This window comes from Vidua macroura, chromosome 5 (assembly GCF_024509145.1).
Source record: "Vidua macroura isolate BioBank_ID:100142 chromosome 5, ASM2450914v1, whole genome shotgun sequence".
NCBI classification, from domain to species: Eukaryota; Metazoa; Chordata; class Aves; order Passeriformes; family Viduidae; genus Vidua; species Vidua macroura.
The window spans coordinates 30,448,548-30,468,518 of record NC_071575.1 but is presented as its reverse complement, the minus strand read 5'-3'; the positions used below and the strand labels follow the sequence as shown (position 1 = coordinate 30,468,518).

General features: G+C 45.4%; 2 protein-coding genes and 1 long non-coding RNA gene across 6 annotated transcripts; 2 read left to right on the top strand and 1 right to left on the bottom strand.

Annotated features, from left to right (window-relative positions):
- The first annotated feature begins 916 nt into the window (after positions 1–916).
- On the top strand, positions 917–6,681 carry LOC128807112 (lactosylceramide 4-alpha-galactosyltransferase-like). The gene is made up of 2 exons (XM_053977209.1): positions 917–967; positions 2,900–6,681. Exon 2 carries the CDS (start codon positions 2,903–2,905, stop codon positions 4,034–4,036), a length of 1,134 nt encoding a protein of 377 aa, XP_053833184.1. The 5' UTR covers positions 917–967; positions 2,900–2,902; the 3' UTR covers positions 4,037–6,681.
- A 3-nt stretch (positions 6,682–6,684) lies between these two features.
- On the bottom strand, positions 6,685–19,951 carry LOC128807114 (poly(U)-specific endoribonuclease-like). Of its 4 annotated transcripts, XM_053977211.1 has the most exons (8): positions 19,004–19,951; positions 18,876–18,905; positions 11,646–11,745; positions 10,012–10,123; positions 8,280–8,401; positions 8,082–8,194; positions 7,517–7,670; positions 6,685–7,090 (listed from the first exon to the last, which is right to left on the bottom strand). In XM_053977211.1, exons 2-8 carry the CDS (start codon positions 18,902–18,904, stop codon positions 6,833–6,835), a joined length of 888 nt encoding a protein of 295 aa, XP_053833186.1. In that variant the 5' UTR covers position 18,905; positions 19,004–19,951; the 3' UTR covers positions 6,685–6,832. The 4 variants fall into 4 exon arrangements, with proteins under 4 accessions (XP_053833186.1, XP_053833187.1, XP_053833190.1 ...); XM_053977212.1 differs by lacking the exons at positions 18,876–18,905; positions 19,004–19,951 and adding an exon at positions 16,287–16,380; XM_053977215.1 differs by lacking the exons at positions 18,876–18,905; positions 19,004–19,951 and adding an exon at positions 12,364–12,940.
- On the top strand, positions 10,161–12,103 carry LOC128807115 (uncharacterized). The gene is made up of 3 exons (XR_008437053.1): positions 10,161–10,682; positions 11,291–11,491; positions 11,888–12,103. It is a non-coding gene; the product is annotated as an uncharacterized LOC128807115 (long non-coding RNA).
- Positions 19,952–19,971: the final 20 nt, after the last annotated feature.

Below are 19,971 nucleotides of genomic sequence, written 5' to 3'. Positions count from 1 at the left end.
GGTGGGTGAAGGACACAAGTGAGACTCTCCTGTGTTCAATGCAGAGATGGCAGGAGACACCATGGGCACACATTGAAGTGTGGCAAGTTAGAATGAAAGGAAGGGTGGAGAAACACTGGATCAGGTAGCCCAGAGTGGTTGTGGAGTCCCTGTGCTGGGAGAAGACCTGTCATGAGTCCATCCATGGTGCTGCTATGCATGAAAGGATTTAGGGAGACGAGAGAGGTCTGGGGCACTACAGAGCAATATTTCTTACAGGCAGCTGAGGAGGAACTGCAGTAATCCCTGAATTTAGTGGCTGTACTGATAAAGGAGGGATTTTATGAATGTGCCAGCATGTCTCATGCTCGGGAAGGTCAGCCATCCTTGATCGCAGCGGCAAGGGGGAGCTGCCATAGAATGAGGGACACCTGAATGTGGCAAAGTCCTTCAGTGAGGTTCCTGGTGTATGAGGGACTATTCCCTAATGAAGGAGTAAAGCATTTGGTTGAAAGCGTGTGTTTCCAAGGGGGCATTCTGTACTTAGGGCTTGGGGTGGGAGCAGGCAGCTCTATGGAAGGCTCAGCTCAGTTATCACGGCAGCCCCAGAAGCAGTGTGAACGCTGGGAAATTTTAACAAAGGAGGAGAAAACAAAACCAAACATTTTCCTGCCGCAGACTAAAGTTTAAAGTGTAGTGACAATGAGGTTTGAATTTCGTCCTTTTTTTTATGATTACTTTTTATTTCGATGGGTTCTTTGCCGCACTACGTACATCCTTTTTATGCGCTGCTCACTGGATAAATGTCTGATGTCACATCCTTCATCTATTGTGTTTTTCCACGTATTCAGACTTTTTCTCTTGTACTTTCTTTTAAGAAGGAGGAAGTACAGAACACAGAATTGTAGGCGCTCTCACAGACACCTACCTCTTAAAACTCTTCTCCAGCTGAGCAGTGAATTCTGTGGTGTCTTGAAAGCACGGACAGGTGAGTAGAGTTTGCAGTTTCTTTGCAGTGGCCATTGTATTTTCAGAGGAAGAAACAGAGCCAGGCTTCCTGTGTTTATTTTGTAAAAGAATTGCACTGGCTAATGCAGTAAGTGAAGCGTTGCCTTGTCCACTCCAAAAGCAGAAGTGTATTTTTACATTTGTAGAGGTGTGATGGTAGTCATGTTCTGTCCTTTGCTGAAAATGCGCCAACAACCTTGAACATTGCTTGTGGTTAGATTAATGTGACGCTCTCCTGCCCCTCTACTACACAGGAACTTCCCACCAAGCCTCTACTGCTTTCTCTCCTTGTGCTTGCAAAGCAAAAAATGATTTACAGGGTTAACCCAGCTGTGTTGTGTGGAGGGTGGGGAATGTAAAGGGGTCTGTAAAAGGCAGGGTGGGCTGGGTTTTGCTGCCTGTAGCACTGGCAGCACAAGCTGGTATTTCTGTGCAGGAGGAGAAAACTTTCTGGTGATCCAGAGCTGATCATTTGTGTATTGGCTGCCCCCTCCTCTGTCCCCCAGTGCCTGGTGCAGAGTGGTGGCTCCGTGCTCTGACATTTGGGTGCCTCCCAGTGTGGCTGACAAGGCATTTTTGGCTACAGGGGAAGCTCCGTATGTGACCCAGGCACAGTGATCAAGGAGCAATGACAAATTGGACTGTGCCAGCTGGGTGCTTTGTTGTGTTCCCTGCCACTTTGGTTACAGCTGCTGGATTAAAGCTTTTCCCCTTTCCTGAACCTTTCTGTCCTGGGGCTTTTGAGATGGAGCTCAGGGAGGCAGGGGAAATGATGGAATTGTTTAGGATGAAAGAGACCTTTGAGTGCCTGGGCCCGACCCCAAAGCCTGCTCTGCCAAGTCCAGCACTAAACCAAGTCCCTAAGTGCCACACCTACATGTCTGTTAAATACCACCAGAGACAGTGGCTCCACCACTTTCTTGGGCAGCCTGTGCCAATGCCTGCTAACTCTTCCAGGGAGTAAAATTCTGAGTAATGTCCACTCAAACTTTGGCACAACTTGAGACCATTTCCTCTGGTCCTAAAAGCAACAACCTTCCTCACTGCTTCTTCATGTGCCCTTGCCCACTGACCATTGTGGTGGGCACAGGAGGTGCTGCTTCTGCTGCCCCTCGCTATAAGGAGAAGCAAGGGCAGCAATGCTGATGTTAACGCTGGGGATGGAGCTAGACTGACTTACCTGTTTGTTGCTGCCTTGTTAATAATCTCTTCTACTCCATCCCTCCCTTTTGCCAGGAAAAGAGAGGAAGTAAGGGCAGGAGAGTGGAGGGATTGCCTGTCCACCAGCAGGATCCACTGGGAGAACTGAGCAGGGCAGGGCCCATGTAGGGAAGGGTTGGGATTGTCGGCAGGGTTGGGAAGCAGCCTTGACAATCCCTTTACCAAGGCAGTTCATGACTTTATTGTCTGCATCTACCTCCTGAGCTGCCCTGCATCCATCCCTTTCCCAGCCTCCATCCATCCTGCCAGGCTAGGCTGCCATGAATAATGGGCCAGGCTCCCTGCAGGGGCAGGTGGTTGGTTTGGAAAGACAGCAACTGCCAGCTCAACAACTGGAAGACTGAGGTTTATGTTTGGTTTGGGGGAAGGACACCTTGTGTATCAGGAGAAAACAAGTCCCCTCATGATAACCAGCTGTCAGTGGGCAGCAGCTCCACACAGTCTCTGTTGACAGGGCTCCAGGAATGGTCATAAGGAACATTCCTATTTCCTCCTGCCTGGGGTTTTGCATACGTGTCTCAGGTCTCATGTTGACAGAGACCTGAAGTTCTAGAGGGTGACAGATGAGTTCTCTAATGGTGTTCCCAGAGTTTGTTGTTCACTGCTATGAAGCTGGGACACACCTGTAAAGGAAGGCTCTTACTCTGCTGCCTTCTCTGTCAGGTTTTTTCTCTTCTTTCCTTGCCTTCAGATCATGATGGCTGTCTCGGGAGAGCATGCTCTGGCTGGAGAAAAAATGCTCAGGATGCCCAGCTGCCTCCTAAAGCTGACCAGGATGGTGCTCAGCCACAAACCCTGTGCCCTGTTTATCCTCATCATTGGGTTTGTATCCTTTGCCTACATCAAGTTGTACTGGGGCATCTGGGAGGACCCAAAGAGCAGAGCCCCCACCTACGGCTTGTCTGCTGAGATCAGCTGTGCTCACTATGTGCCTTCTGCCCTCGACATTGCTGGTGGGCCCTCTCCTCCCACAGGAAATGTGTTTTTTGTGGAGACCTCAGAGCAAACTTCCCCAAGTTACCTGTTCTCGTGCTCTGTGGAGTCAGCGGCCAGGACACACCCTGCATCAAGAGTTGTGGTGCTCATGAAAGGTTTGGCCAAAGGGAACGCCTCCTTACCCAAGCACTGGGCTTTCTCCTTGCTGAGCTGCTTCCCCAACGTGGAAATCCGGCCCCTAGACTTGACAGAGCTCTTTTCTGGAACGCCTCTGGCACAGTGGTTCTTGCAGCCTCAGCGGCAACAGGAGCCTCATTTTTTACATGTCCTCTCTGACGCCTGCAGAATCGTCCTCATGTGGAAATTTGGTGGCATCTACCTGGATACAGACTTCATTGTGCTTAAGAACTTAGAGAACCTCACCAATGCCCTTGGGATTCAGGATGACAATGAACTGAATGGGGCATTTCTGTCCTTTAAGGCCAAGCACCAGTTCATGGAGCTGTGCATGCAGGACTTTGTGCAGAATTACAATGGCTGGGTCTGGGGGCACCAGGGCCCAGAGCTTCTAACTCGTGTCTTCAAGAAGTGGTGCTCCCTCGGGACTATCAAGAGCATGAGCTGCAAAGGTGTGAGTGCTCTTGCCCAAGAAGTTGTTTATCCTATTCCCTGGCAGGACTGGAAGAAGTTGTTTGAGGCAGTCAGTGCCTTGGAGCTTCAGAAACTCCTTAAGAACACCTATGCAGTGCACATATGGAACAAACTGAGCCACGGGACCAAGTTGGAGATCCCCTCCCAGGCTCTGCTGGCTCAGCTCTATTCCCAGTTCTGCCCTGCCACCTATGCAAAGATGAAACAGGACTCGGAAGAGTTGTCCAGTCATGCAGTGTGACCTGGGGGACCTTGGCTGCAGAGATGTTCCCCAGGCTGAAGGAAACCGAGTGCCTTAGACCTACCCCAGAGTTGGTTTTTAGTCCCCAGAGCAGGTGTTCTTTGTGACAGCTCTGTGGTTTTGTGCCTGATAGTCCCTCCAGGCCCTTCACCATCTCCAAAATCCTACTTTGGACACTCTCTAACAGCTTTAGATCTTTCTTATATTGTGGCACCCAAAACACAATATTCACAGTGAGGCCATCCCAGCCCAGAGCAGAGTGGGACAATCCCCTCCCTGCCCTGTCTGGCCATGCTGGGCCTGTTGCCCCAGCACAGGGCTGTCCCTCCTGGCTTCCAGGGCACTGCTGCCCCATGTCCAACTGGCCATCAACCAAGACCCCCAGGTCCCTGTCCACAACACTGCTCTCCAGCTTCTCATTCCCAGTCTGTCTGTACATCCATGGCTGTCCTGTTCCATGTGCAGAATCCAGCCTTTGCCTTTGTTAACTTCACGCAGTTGGTAATTGCCCAGCCCTGTCATTTATCCAGGGCTCTCTGCAGGGTCTCTTCGCCCTTGAGGGAGTCAACAGCTCCTCCCAGTTTTGTATCATCTGCAAGCTTACTTAGTATCCCTTCCTGTCCTGCATCCAAGGTTTTTATGAGGATTTTTAAGAGCGCAGGGCCTAAGAGGGGCCCTGTGGAACCCCACAAGTGATAGGCTTCCAGTCTGCTGTCACCCAGGTACTGTCATTCGTTGTGCTTGACCCGTGAGCAAGTTGCTCAGCCATCACACAGTGTGTTTATCCAGCTGTGTGCTGCACACTGAGATAGATGATATCCAAAGCTTTACTGAAATCCAAAAAGATTACATCTACTGATGTTTTTTGATCAACTGGGTGGGTTACCCTAGCATAAAAGGAAATTATTTTTGAAAAGCGGGACTTTCCTCTCATGAAGATGTGCTGGCTGCGACCAATGACTGTGTTGTCCTTCAGGTGTTTTTCAATACATCCCAGAATAATCATAATAATCTCCATAATTTTACCAGGGACTGGAGTGAGACTGACAGGCCTGTAGCTTCCAGGGTCATCCTTCTTGCCCTCTTTGAAAACTGGCATCTCTACAGATTCTCAAGACTGTTGGAAAATTATCAAGTGATGCCTCGCAATGATAGCAGCCAGCTCTTTATGGATTCTCAGATTAATCCCGTCACACCCCATAGACCTATAGGGATCCAGCTGGAGCAGCAGATCCCTCACAACTTCAGGGTTAACTCAGAGTTTATCATTCTCATCCGCAGTCACAGTCCTCTAGCTCAGGGTGCTGGGACCTCTCTAGTCCATCATCAGTGCTGAAGACAGAGGCAAAGAAAGCATTAAACATCTCTGCCTTGTCCATGGCCCTGTTTGTGAGGTGATCATCCTCATCCTGTAATGGGCTGATGTAATTTCAGCACTGCCTTTTGCCATTAATGTATTTTTAAAACCATCCTTTTATTGTCCCAAACATTTCTGGTGGCTTCAATTGCAATGGAGCTTTGGCCACACAAATTCTCCCCCTACAGTGGTGAGCAGCATCTCTGTATTCCTTCCACATCACCTGTCCTTGCTTCCACTGGGCATACACCTTCCTTTTTTACCTTATCTCCATAAGAAGATTCCTGTTCAGCCAAGGTGGCCTTCTGCCTCATCTGCTTGATTTCCGATTTTTAGGAATTGCCTGTTCCTCTGTCCTCAGGAATTGGTGCTTAAAAACTGACCAGCACTGATGGACCCCAGGACCTTTAAAACCATTTTTCCAGGTGTGTTGGTTCTCAAATCAAATCTCAAATCTCAAAATCTCAAATTTTGAGGAAAAAAAAAATCTCAATTTTTTTTCTCAAAATCTCAAATTCAAGACCTCAAAAATCTCAAATTGACGAACCAAAACCACTACACCAGGGGACTTTACTTATTGGTTCCCTGAGCAGCCTGAAGTCGCTCTTCCCATGTCCAGGGTTGAAGTTTTGTTGGCACTTTTCCTCCTGTCACCAAAGATTTTAAACTGTATCACTTCATGTTCACTGTGGCCAAGACAGCCATCAATCTCCACTCAAGAGGATCACAAGATCCACTCTGTTGACAGGCAAAAAATTAAGGAGGGAGGGCATCTTTCTGAGTCAGCTCTCTTAGTACCTGTAGCATGAAGTTGTCATCCAGGTGTTTCAGGAATACATAGGGAGTATATGAAAATTGTGTTAAAGAAACAGAAAATATTTTAAGGCCTGCTGTGGATCTGATGACCATCTCCCCACCTAAATGTGTTCCCTGTGTGTTCAGGTTATTATATTGTAATAATGCATTTGAAATAAACCTCTTATGAAATGAGAAGAGACTAAAAAATCCTGGATTTCTGCCTGTGCCAAATCAAAGCTTCTGTCTGGAAGGTAAAGTGTAAGCAATGTGTGATTATTGCTCTTTTAGATATGCAGTGGCTAATAAATATGAGAAATATGTATATCAATTTTAATAGAATTTTTTCCTAAATGCCATTATTTGCTGAAAAGTACAGAAGGGAAGACTGATGTAATTTAGATGTAAATTTAATGTGAGCAGGAGTATGTTTCATGATTTCTCAGACAGTGTTACAGCACACTACTGATTAAACACTCCATTGCAGACCAAAAGAGACAGTCATCAATTTTTATTTGAAATGAGTTGTATAATACAACATATTAACTTTGCTGTCTGGTCCTGTCCACCCCCCATCCATTCCTCCTCTCTTCACCACTCCTCTTTTCCCTCAATTTAAAAAAAGAAGTTTCCTGCTCGCTTCACTAATCTTCACTAGTGGTGCTGAGCAGTACTGGATATGCTGTTCCAATGTGGTGCCCATGGCGCCAGACAACCACCTGTAGCTCGTACTCATCTATCTTCACTGTTTCACATGTGACTCTTTCTTCAGATAGCAGGAAAATGACTGTGTAAAGGGCAAATTCAAACTCCGGGCTGACACCAATAAAGGTGCTTCCGACTGGCTTCACTGAGCCCTTCCAGCTGAACTGGATGCTCAAAACTTGGTCATCTTTATCAGGCTGAAAGCATAAATGAAACAACAGAATAATCTCCAACACAGCTGTGACTGGACAGGTAGAATTTCTGAATCCAGATTTTTGAGAGCTTTGTACGATTTAGTCATCCTTGGTATGCCTCCATACTATAGTTGGAGCAAAATCTTTTCCCTGACCTCTGGAGCATACATGACTATTTATCCCAGCTAAGCCTCAGCAGTGTTGCAATTCTGTAAACACCAGCATTACTTTTTAAAACAGTTTTTGCAAAAAATGAAGCTAGAAAATATGTTATTATTCATTCTTCTTATATACAGTTATGTACTGTATATACTTATTGCTGTTCAAAACACTGAGCCTATGATTGCATTATTACACTTGTTTCATTACAACTTTTATCTCTGGATCCATTTGTCTTACTTGCAAAGGCCCTCAAAGGCTTTTTCTTACCCTGGTTTTGTTCTTCCGAGCCACGTATCCCTTGTAGTCAATCTGATTGTGTTTTTCCTGAAGGTAAAATTGCACCCAGTTATGCAAACCTAAGATCTCTTTACTGTGCCTTGTTTCTCCAACAAAAACGTGTTCAAAACCACAAGAATCAGGTCTGTAATGAAGAAGAAAAATAGAAAAAAGAATATACAGGTCTTTTGTATGTTTCACAGAGCCGTAGAATGGTTTGGTTTGGAAGGTATGTTAAAGCCCATCTCATTCCAGCCCCCTGCCATGGGCAGGGACACCTTCCACTAGCCCAGGTTGCTCCGAGCCCCATCCAGCCTGGCCTTGGATGCTGCCAGGGATGGGGCAGCCACAGCTGCTCTGGGCAACCTGTGCCAGGGCCTCACCACCCTCACAGGTAAGAATTTCTTCCTCATATCCAATCTAAACCTGCTGTCTGTAATTCTGAAGCCATTCTGAAGCTGTCTTCCAGTTCTGTGTGTAGAAGATAGCACTTGGGCTTACTCGAGTAAATCAGAATAGCACAGAGATTATCAGTGCCCACACCCATCAAACATACCTGTCTCCTTCTTTCCTGGCATAGAGCTGGAACCAGATGTCATAAAGCTGATGTTTGAAATCAGCAAGGTTTGGCTTTGCTAGTTTTTTTTTCAGCAGATAGTCATGAGCTAGCTGAAGGGTAGAAAACCAAGATAGATATACAGTTTACTTTTTTAATCAGTGTTTTCAGCAACAAAAAAAGATCTGTGTTACTCACTCTCATGACTTCTGTTGCTAAGATAGCATCAATGAAACAGTTGTTTTCAGCTGTTTCTTCTGGAGTCACTACTTCTGCTACACCAGTTGATGTCTCATAGTTGTCCAATAAGGAAATAAAAGCTGCAGAAAATGTGAAACTTTCAGAATTTTCAGTCTGCTCATATGCCTGATCCAGACATTAGAGTGCCATCATAAAAAGTCACCATAGAATATGCCTTAACACCCATTAGAGAAAGCCATTCCTTTATATGTCAGATTCTACTCTCAGGTATACTGTTAAGTGTAGGCCTCAAGGTGACTCAAGGCCAGATCACTGCTGTACTTTTTATAGACCTTTTAAAAGATAAACAGCTACTGAGCTTCCTTATGGATTCAAGTGCTGAAGTAATAATGACCTTCTACCAAAACAAATCACATCTGCCCACCACAATTATAGGCACAGGCTTAGGACCTTGAGCTATGCTGGCACAAGGTTTTGTGGGCATGATTTCAGTAGAGGAATAACAGATCATAAACCTATATCAGACGTCTTGAGCTTGAGAAAAATTAGGGAAGGAAACATACATTCATAAACATGGCTGAAGCATAGCCCTCAACAGAAATGCAAGACCTAGCTGTGGGTCTGGCACTATCTGAAAGGGCTTGGAAGTTGTGAGTAAAGGAGCAAAGATGAATTTGGTGTCTTTTTCAATGCATAAAATCATAGAATTGTTTGGGTTGGAAGAGACATTAAAGATCATCCAGTTCAATCTCCATGCCATGAGCAGGGACACCTTCCACTATCCTAGGTGCTCAGAGCCCCATCCGGCCTGGTCTTGGACACTGCCAGGGATGGGGCAGTGCTCTGGACAAACTGTTCACCATTATGTCTCAACTGCCCTCATAGGAAAGAATTTATTTCTAAATTCTAATCTAAACCTCCTCTCTGTCAGTGTGAAGCCATTCCCCCTTGTCCTGTCACTTCAGGCCCTTGTCAAGAGTCTCTCTCCCTCTTTCCTGTGGGCTCCCTTCAGGCACTGCAAGGCCACAATGAGGTCACCCCAAAGCCTTCTCCTCTCCAGGCTGACCAATCCCAATTCCCTCAGCCTTCCTTTCCTCCCAGCAGAGCTGCTCCATCCCTCTGATCCCCTTGGTGTCCCTGCTCTGGCCTGGCTCCAGCAGCTCCCTGTCCTTCCTGTGCTGGGCCCAGGGCTGGATGCAGCCCTGCAGGGGGGTCTCAGCAGAGCGGGGCAGAGGGGCAGAATCCCCCCTGCCCTGCTGCCCTGGGGCTCTGGGTGCAGCCCAGCACAGGGGGATTCTGGCTTGGGGCAGGGCCAACTCTCACCCACAGCACCCCCAAGTCCTTCTGCCAGGGCTTCTCCCTCTGCTCATCCCCAGCCTGGATTGATCCCAGGGGCTGTTCTGACCCAGGTGCAGCACCAAGACTTGCTCTTGTTGAACCCTGTGAGAGTCCCTTGGGCCACTTCTCAAGCTGGTAAGTGTCTCATCCCTTTTACTTTGTAGGAAGAGCCAGATAATTCAGATTTTGCCTGGGGCACAAAAGGATGTTCCTCCTGAGGCTCAGGTAATCTCCAAGCAACTGTTACAAAAACTCCCTTCAAACGACCTGCAGTCTGATGATCCTCACCACCATCCAAAATATATATAATGTTATATTTTAGGCAAACATCTCAAAAACAGCACAGATTTTTTTATATCACATCCACCATTAACAAAAGAACAGGTCTCACTTGCAAAAGTTTTTATGCTCCTCAGGCGTTCTTCGCTTACATTGTGAAACAGATGTCTGGCTGCGTTATCCTGGACAGCACTGTCACCTTGCTGTGCTGGACCCGCTTTTCCCTAGGAAAAACAGAGGAAAACAATGTAAGGAGAAAGATGTCCTTTGAGGAGACAGTGCCTGCCTTTGTGATAGCCAAACCAAACCCCATAATGCTATCAGGATTCTTTGCTAGGAATTGTCTTCCTGTGAAGCGAGAGACAATATTACAGAACTGCCAGCATAAAGAAAAAAGACAATCTCTGACATCTGTAAGAGCCTGAAATTTCTATTTACTCAGAGATGATTGTAATGGCCCATGTGATAGTTCAGTTCTGCTCAGTAACCAGCTGCGTCATTATACTATATAAATCACAAATGGTAAACAGAAGTAAGTAGAGCAAGGGCTCCCTCCCACCACAAATAAATAAACGAGAGATTTGGGTACCTTCTGATTGTGCAGTTTTAAGGAGGCTTTCCTGAAAATTTTCAAATTTATATTTCATAAAGGGCATTCTCAAGGAAAGAAGATAGAAGATGAGTAGCAGCTTGTTAACACAGGCAAGAGGTATCTAGAGCCTTGTTCTGACAAATGGAGAAACCATATGGGAGAAGTTTTCCCCACACACATTTTGGCATGAGGTAGGTACCACTATTTTGAGTTTATCAGCAACAGGAAATTATCTGTTATAATAAGAAGCAACACTGGAATAAAGTGTTTGAGTAACATCAAAATAAAGTGGGTTCTTGTGTGAGTACAAAACTGGATTGCGAATATTCCGGCCTGTTGCAATTTGTGGCCAAAACACATGGTCATGTTTGCAATGCACTGAGCTAGCAAGGAGTGAAATGGCTGCTTTTGAAATCTCTCACTCCTCCCTCACATTTCCCTGGGTCTGGAAGTAACAGTCCTGAAATCTTCACCCACCCCTCTCTGCTACTCCCTGCTCTCACAGAGAAACCCAGGAATTTCTGAAATTCCTCCCTTATTCCCTAAGAATGATTTGGGACCTATCTCCCTTTCTCCCTTGCTGCAAGTCACCCAGACCACATGCACAAGCTGTCATTCATACACTGAAACATACAGGGTGGAGCAGAACATCTCTAGTGCTGCTCAAAGTGTGGTTAACACTGAATTCAGACTATTTCTCAGGGTGTCTTCTTTTGGGGTCTTGAAAACCTCCAAAGATGGAGATTTCACAGCTTCTCTGGGCATCCTGTTCCTTTGCTGAATTTCATTATGTTCTTAGCATATTCCTCCAGCCTGCCTATGTCCAGTGGAAGAGAAGCCCTGCACCTGAGCATACCGATTTCATCACTAGAGTTTGCTGTCATCTGCAAAACTGGAAGAATTGCAGGCTAGTTCCTCCTCCAGCTCACAGACAGAGAGATGAAATATTACAGGACCCAAGACAGACACCTGAGAGACTCCACTTGTAACCAAAGTCCAGGTAAGTGTGAACCATTTGTGTTTTCCGTACCATTCCCTCTCCTAAGGGATGTTTTCCCCACTGGACATGACAAAGCACAGGCAACTTTTTAAGCAAAAGGCATCTTTTCCTGCAGCACCACACTGCCCTTAATCCTGACTTAGCAATTGGTTACCTGCACGTCAATTGTGTAGTCTTTCCCAGGCCTAAGGCGGTGAACATCTGCATCCCACATCTCATTGAAAAGCTTAGAAAGTTCACGATTTAAGGCCTTCCTGCCAAGAAATACAGAGGAATACATGTAAGGCACAAAAAAAGGCACATGCTGTTATTTCTGCAAGTCACTTCTAGAGTCTTCTAATGCCACTCCATATTCTGGATATCAGCCTGGCATCAACTTTCTCTTTCTCCCCACAGCTTCCTGTCAGTGCTGCTGTAAAAACCACAATACTTATGGTCCACATCCCTTTTTAATGAATGCAGGTAAACTGGAAGGAAACCTGAGTCTTCCCTTAGATTGTCAGACAACAAAGTTCATGTTGATAAGTGTTCCTGTGGTTTTTCATGCAATGAAATAAAAAGGAAGATGGTGTTTCATTCCCGAGGATTCTGTGCACAAACCAGAGGCAAGCAGGAGATTGTTCCCAGCATGCAGCAACATGGCCAGCAGAACAGGAAGCAAAAAATTCCCCCTATGATGTTTTTCTCACAGCAGTCTTATAAACTCTTCCCTCAAGCAAGATTCCACACAGAATGTTTTCCTTTGCCATGTGATTATGCATAGAGATATTATGCCAGCATAATGGTAGTGGTGACAAAGGGTAAGTAAGGCTCTAAACGTTGTGTCTGCATACAATAAAAATCCCTCATGCACTGATCTCTCATGCACATACCTACCCAAGCTTCTCTTTCCCTAATTTTCAATGGAGTCTTGTCCTGCATAATAGTGTACAGTTTTCAGAAGTCTGTCCATTTGTCTATCAACAAAATTTAGGTAGGGTTATGTGTTGGTTTTGTATAGCCTGGTTTTTGGTAGCTGGTGTAGACACAGAGGTGGCTTCTGTGAGAAGCTGCTGGGAGCTTCTGCTGTGTCCAGCAGAGCCAGTCCCTGGTGGCTCTGAAGATGGACATGCTGCTGGCCAAGGCTGGGCTGGTTAGAGGTGATGGTGATGACGCCTCTGTGATAACAGATTTAAGAAGAAAATCAACACAAATTTGGCACAGCTCTATTCCCAGCCAGAGAAGAGGAGGAAGTGAGACTATGTGAGGGAAACAACATGGTGACACCAAGGTCAGTGCAGAAGGCGGGGAGGAGGTGCTCCAGGCGCCGGAGCCAAGGTTCCTCTGCAGGCCATGGTGAGACCATGGTGAAGCAGCTGTGCCCCTGCAGCCCATGGGGATCCACAGGGGATGCAGAGATCCACCCACAGCCCATGGAGCCCCCATAACTACTTGGGGATCCATGGGGGATGCAGAGATCCACTCACAGCCCATGGGGATCCATAGGGGATGCAGAGATTCAGCCACAGCCCGTGGGGGAGGTGCCCACACTGGAGCAGGTGGATGCCTGGAGAAAGCTGTGATCCAGTGGAAGACCTGATGGAGAGAGAGGGCCCTTGCTTCCAGGCTGGAGCAGCCTGTCCTTGGAGGACTGCGCCCCGTAGGAAGAGAGACTCATGCTGAAGCAGTTTTGGGAGGACTGCTGCTCGTGGACCCACACTGGAGAAGTTCATCGAGAACTGCCTTCCGCGGGAAGGAACCCCACAGTCTCACAGAGGAAGGACTTCTCTTCCTGAGCAGCGGAAGAAGATCTTGGGTGATGAACTAACCAAAAACCCCCATGCCCTGTCTCCCTGCACTGTTGGTGGGAAGAAGGGAGGGGCTTGGGGAAAAAAATGTGTTTTAATGGCTTATTTTGCTTCTCATTATCTTCCTCTGACTCTGCTAGTAATAAATTCACTTTGTACTTCTAAGTTGAGCCTGTTTTGGCCTTGGAGTGTTTTCTCCTGGTCCTTATCTCAACTCATAAACCCTTTGTTCATTTTTTTTCTCTCCTCTGCCCAGATGTGGTAGGAGAGGGTGAGGGAATGATTCTTGTGGGTGCCTGGTATTTGGCCAGTGTCAAACCATGACAGGTTGTTATTGTGATGAAGCACCCAGAGGTAGCTCCAGTTTCAAGTACATTATGTCCACACTAAGAGGGGATCAGGACAACAGAGTGGAGAAAAAGAGAGGTGGATTAATCTTTAATTAACTGACAGTGGAATCAATCAGTTACAAACCAGCATATGCATCAAAGCCCAGAGAAGAAGCGCTTGATAATTTTGAATTCTCCTCCAAAAAAGATGTTTTGCAGAAAAGAAGAAAAGTACAGAAATCTGTCAACAATTGGTATTTCTTTCAAAAAGCTCTTGGGGCAACCTGCCATGATTTTAACAACTGGTTTTCCCAGACTGAACCAAGGCACGTTCAAGCCCAGCTCTGAACCTCTGATTAGTGTTACATCTTCTCCTGCTCTGCCCGGGATAGAGATAACTCGCTGCATCCTCCTGCCAGTGGCAAATTCCATGCTCTCTAGCAGGAAGAGCAAACAAAGATTGGGGCAAAGGCTCAAGAGTAGGGCAGATAACCATAACTACAGCAGCTGCCACACCTCAAGCCCGCCTGCAGCTGTGGATCTGAGCTGCTGCATTCCTGAGCGACGCTGGAGGCACTGATGGTCCATTTTCCCTCAGGTTCTTTGGTACTTTGGGATAGCTGTGGATGGGAAATCTAAAAGATCATTTGAATTTTTAACTGGGCTTGAACAGGTGTCAATACCTGAAAAAATTATTAGAAATTCTAGTGTATGTGAGACAAAGGATATGTTTCTTGCCAGGGTTAAACAGAAATGTGAAGGAAGATTTGTGCTTGGAACAGGTACTTGCATGGATCTCACAGTGGAGAAGAAGGAGGCTGTAACAGAGGAGCTTAATTCAGCCCCTGCCCAAACCCCAGGCTCTGCTTGTACAGTAAGTGGGGCTTGTGGGGCATTGTCAACACTGGCTGGGCAGCCCAAACGAGGCCCTTGCTCAATGTCCCTAGGAGCTGCCCCAGAAGCCACCAACAGCAGCAGTTTTATTTATTTCCAGCCTATTATTTATTTCAAGAGAGGGTTACAGTAAGAGTGTACCTACAGATTTCAATCCTCATTTTTGTTCAATAAGTATACTTCTACTAAATGTATTTCTCCATTCAGGAAGCTTGTCCCAAAACTGAAATCACTAAATTTTATGAAGTAAAAGCCTTTACTGTCCTTTATCTCTGCTAGGTGCTACCATAATATCATCATGGACTTCTCCTCTCCTTTTTGTTGTCCCTTTAATTTCCAAATAGAGAGAGCACCTGTTTATGCTGCAACTGAAGACTAAAAAATAATATACCCTTGCCAATGCAAAAAACTTGTCTAGCAACTTATACAGTCATCTTGTAAAAACTCTTTCTGGATAGTATCTCTTTAAAAAGGGCCATAAACTTAGCTTACACATACAGGGTGAGACAACTTCAATGAGAAGATGCCCAACACCTTCATGGAAATCCATGACACGCCAGCATGTAGGTAAGGTTGTCCTGGAAAATAGTATTGTGTATTTTCTCCCTGGTTTTCAACACAATGGCATGGGTGACTCAAAACAGAGATTTCTATCACCAATTCTCAATCCCTTCCCTATGGTGAAAGCTCTGAGTTGTTAGATTTATGCTTTCACATAGAATTAATTATTTCTGTGTGAGAAGTCTGGCCAATTGGATTTTGTCCAGTTGGAGCTTTGCTTGGATGTGCTTACGTGAGCAAAGCACCACCCCAGTAACAACACTCAGTCTGAATTTTTAAGAGCTGAGAAAACCTGGGGGAGGCTCTTTGCAATAGCAACTGATGCACCAGCAGTGTGTTTAGACCCAAAAAACTCTAACATCTCCATTTTATTCTTCATTCTACCCAAAACAATGCTACAATCAAATTTATTGCTATAAATCAGAAATTATTCAAGACATGAAAAGAATTAAAGGTCAGTGGCAAATAATGTGAGCAAGTCAACAGTGTTAGAGCAAGAAGAACAGGTATTGCAAATGGGTCACATGAAGCCCTGCAAATAAGGTCTGATTGAACACCTTCTCCAAAGTAGATTTACTTTCAGAGATCCTTTCAACGACATGCAATGTTATACAGCCTTTAACTTTTACATAGAGAAGAAAAGGATTTGGGACACCTGATGAGCAGCCATTTACAAGAAGTTTCCAATAATTTAAAAAACTTGGTTCAAATGTTGTGAAATACATGCGACAGCTTTTATAGCTAACCGAAGATAGAAACAATTTTCTAGATTTTCATCTTATGCCAGTTTCTATGTCTTCTATGCCTTCTATTTGAGTCCAGTGATTTTTTTTTTTTTCATTTAAAGCTGGTATTTGAAATACCAAAAGATACGTAAGGCAGGTTTTGTATGTGGAAAGGAAAAGGCAATGTCAAGGGTCAAACATGAAAGTGGAACAATCTGTCAAGGTCCTGGGCAGGCAGCTGATGTTTGAAGAACTGATTCTGAGTTACCAGTTATATTAAAGCAAAATCTCATTTTAGCATCACCTTTATTTTAAGCTAGTGGTTCAGTAGCCTCACTGATGTTTTACACTGCAGTGAGTCAGTAAAACAGAACAGAAAGAGGAAGAGGGTTCTTGCTGTGCTGCATGTCATGTAATATTCACCCTCTTTACAGAAAAATATATCTCATCTCCCCACTAACCTGCCTGTTAGAGGAGAATTAGTATGATTATCTCTTACCCACTTGCCATGCCAGGAAGAAGTTTTTCTCTTGAGAAATACTCTGAGCAGGGAGAAGGCAGCCAGAAGCTCAGCAATCCTCCCGTAGTCCAAGGCATGAGCTGTGCTCCCCTTACGCTCCTCCTGCCCGCTGAGGACTGTCACTCAGCCTGGCAGGAAGGCACAGGAGAGGCAGGAGGTGCCAATTCCCACAAGAATCTGAGGACAGCGCCACAACTCACAGCGCTCTCACTGCAGGAATACTCACACCAGGAAGTCAGAGGCACCTGTAGCAGGCTCCTGCCTCACTTTATCTTGCATCATGGATTATTTGCCAAATGGATTTTATGTCTCTGGATGAAGTTTTAGCCCAGAAAGAAGCACTGCAAGTCTGAAAGCCTTGAAATAGATAGGACATTCTAGTCCTGTTTATTCTGTATCCAGTTATTATTTGACAATAGAACAGAAGGTGATAATTAATCTGAGATTTAAAAAATCAAAGGTGGTGAAGGAAAAAAAACCCAACAAATGCATCTCTATTTACAGCTGAAACTGCTAAGTGTGATCTTGTGAATATTAGGAGGTGTTATAAGCTGGAAATGTTTTAGAAAGGCAGAACTTTCCATGTGCCACTGGAAGCAAGTGGAAGCAGGTGCTGGTGCCTGTCCTGGGAAACTTGCATTCATTATGTGGCTAAATCAACCTTCAGATGGTTTAAAGCTTATTATTGTTTGGTTGGTACTTGTGACATCTTCTTCTTCATCATAATTAATTTCTGAAAAACATAGCTTTAGGTCTAAACTAGATATATGTATGTAGAGAAGCCAGAATGGCTTGATTCTAGCTACCAGTCTTACAAGGGTTCTGCACCTCTCATCCATGAACCCCTTCAAAGAACCAGTTTAGGGCTAAATAAAGCCCCTGGTGATGAAGACACACAAAATTGCACAGGGAACAAGATATGCAGCCCACTTAAAACACTTAAAAGTGAAGCTTCCTTCTGACACTGGTAGGAGAAATTAAACTATCTCAAAACTGAATATCCTTAATTTTAACAGAAATTTTCTTTACCATCTCTGGTTAGTATTTATTGCAGTTCAGAGTAAACAAGCTAAATAACAAAAATCCAGTGCCCTGGATTTATCAACTGCCCCAGTTAATCAGCTGAATGCAGAAACTTCTTCTGTGCTTTCATTTAAAATACAAAAGCCAGTGGACATATTCTGTCTATAAAAAAAATTGCAACTTCTTTACTCACATTAGCAGAAAGAGCCCAGATGGGAGCCCAGGGAATTTTCACTTACAAGCAGCATCATCACTGGTGTCAATAAATTTAAGTTAATCTTTAATAAAATTACAGCTCAGTAGCATCACCAGAAATTTCACAACCAACTGTGTACTTGTATGTCTTTTAAATCTGTCTTTTGATTTAGACACTGTTATAAGAAAAATGCAGAGATCCTGAGGAGAGTGAAAGAGTGTGTTTGCTAACAGAAACTGAACACTGATCAAAGGCAAATTAGATCAGCACAGAATCTGGGTCATTCCTGGGTCTAACAAAGAAAAAGAGAATGTGCAGAGAACAGCCTTGGTAGCTACATGGGTGTTATTATAGATATTGGCTTCCTCTGCAGCAGAACCCAGCCAGTGCTTTGTCAAACCCATTGCACAGGGCAGCGGACGTGGTTTTTGTGCAAGAGTTGAGGCCAGGCTGCCTCTGTGCTCTGTTCCTCTTTTTCTGTCTCAAGGGAATGGGGGGAGTGTTTGGTGCTGTTCTCACGCACACGTAGCCAGCATTTCCAAAGGAGTGGGGCAAAGAACTTCTAGAAGTTCTGCCTGACAAAACCACCACCTCAAGCATCAGATGCTGACCTTTGACAATGTAAGGGATCAAGCAGACCCTGGGAATAAAACATGTTTCTGAAGCATGTAGACATCTCTGTGCATTTCTGGCCTAAATATTTTGCTTTTCCAGTCAAGGTGGCCAACAAATAAAGTGTTGGTTTGTCACCTCTAGTCTGGTGCTTACACTTCCCTGAGGGGAGAAAGAATTATTTAAACCTCTTTGGTCAATCTAGAGAGGTGTGAGTGAAAACACTGAGTTTTACAGGCTTACAGACCAAAGCAGGCAGGGCTCACACCAGCACAACGGGCACGTTTGGGCGAGACAGTAAAAGCTGCCAGCTGGAACAAACACCCTGCAGATCTACAGCACGCTCAGTCCTTTCCCAGGAAAAGGCAGAGCAGGTCTTTGGGTCATGGAAAGAGGAAAGTTTATGAGACGCTGAGGATGCTGGACATTCCCATGGGAGCTTTGGCTATTGCTGCCAAGTCCCCACAAGCTGACCCACACTGAAAAGCAGTGGAGACACAGCCTGGGCTGGAAGCCAGCCAGGTCAGAGCACAGTGAAAGCAGAGCATGGGTACACTGAGGTCTCCACCCTTCCTTAAATATTAATATTCAAGTTGGAGCCTTTCCTGCCAAATTTTTTTCCCACCAAACTCCAGGATCCCAGTGTCTGTCTCAGTTATCTCCCTTTTCCTAAGCCTCAGCATCTCAGTCCTGGAGTCCTTCTCTGTAGCCAGTGGTGTTACAATCACTGCACTTACTGGGGAGTTTCTGGTGCAGCAGCTTTCATCCTGAAAGAGAAAACCATGAGGATTACAGAGCCAGGCATGTTATTGTCATAGAAAAAACAGGAATAAATAACTCCATCCCTGCAGCTAAATGTGCATACCTGGACTGAGGCACAACCTTCTTAGCATTAGGTTAGTCTGTTAATATTCTTTCACTTCCCAGTGCTAATTCCCAGGTTTAATAAGTAAATCATGATGGACTTATGTGTTCTCACAGCCAGATGAGCCAGATGCACACTCAGCAAACCATGACGATGAAAGAAAATATTTGCTTGGGCACACAGGGGCTCAGCACCTCTGTGTGGGCATAGGAGATAAAGGAGGATTGTTTTTTATTATGTTATTTTTAGGACTGCCAAGCATACACCTTTCTTGGTTTTGTGAGAAACTGTCTAGGAATCATTGAAGGCATATTGTGAAGACATAATATGTGAAGACATTAATTAAAGATATTGAAGTGTTTCATGTTTAGCACAAGCACAAAGACACATGTGGATATTAGTTGCTGATTTTCACACCAAAATTTAAGGGAGCCTGGCTGAAACCGTATCTTATTGCACACCTCAGTTTGGGTGCTTTTTGGATAAACATTGCTGTTAATTAATCCTTAAGACTGAGAGAAGTGGGATTGGTCAGCCTGGAGAAGAAAAGGCTTTGGGGTGATCTCATTGTGGCCTTGCAGTGCCTGAAGGGAACCCACAGGAAAGGAGAGACTCTTGACAAGGGCCTGGAGTGACAGGACAAGGGGGAATGGCTTCACACTGACAGAGAACAAGTTTAGATTGGATATAACGAAAAATTGTTCCCTGTGAGGGTGATGGGGCCTGGCACAGTTTGTCCAGAGCAGCTGTGGCTGCCCCTGGATCCCTGGCAGTGCCCAAGGCCAGATGGGGCTCTGAGCAACCTGGGGTACTGGAAGGTGTCCCTGCCCGTGGCAGGAGGGGTGGGAGTGGATGATCTCGCAAATCCCTAAAACCTGCAGCAGTCTATGACTATTCAGGCAGTTAACAAAGCGCAGGAGGGCGCTCCGGGCGCGCCGCCCTCACACAGCGCGGAGTGCCCGAAGAGA

Excerpts from the sequence above, each read along its gene's own strand:
- LOC128807112 (XM_053977209.1), top strand. The coding sequence starts at position 2,903 with ATGATGGCTGTCTCGGGAGAGCATGCTCTGGCTGGAGAAAAAATGCTC.
- LOC128807114 (XM_053977211.1), bottom strand. The coding sequence starts at position 18,904 with ATGAAAGCTGCTGCACCAGAAACTCCCCA. Across the intron at positions 7,671-8,081 it reads GCCAGGAAAGAAGGAGACAG|ACCTGATTCTTGTGGTTTTG; the intron begins GTATGTTTGATG and ends TCTTCATTACAG. Across the intron at positions 7,091-7,516 it reads CTCGGAAGAACAAAACCAGG|CCTGATAAAGATGACCAAGT; the intron begins GTAAGAAAAAGC and ends TTATGCTTTCAG.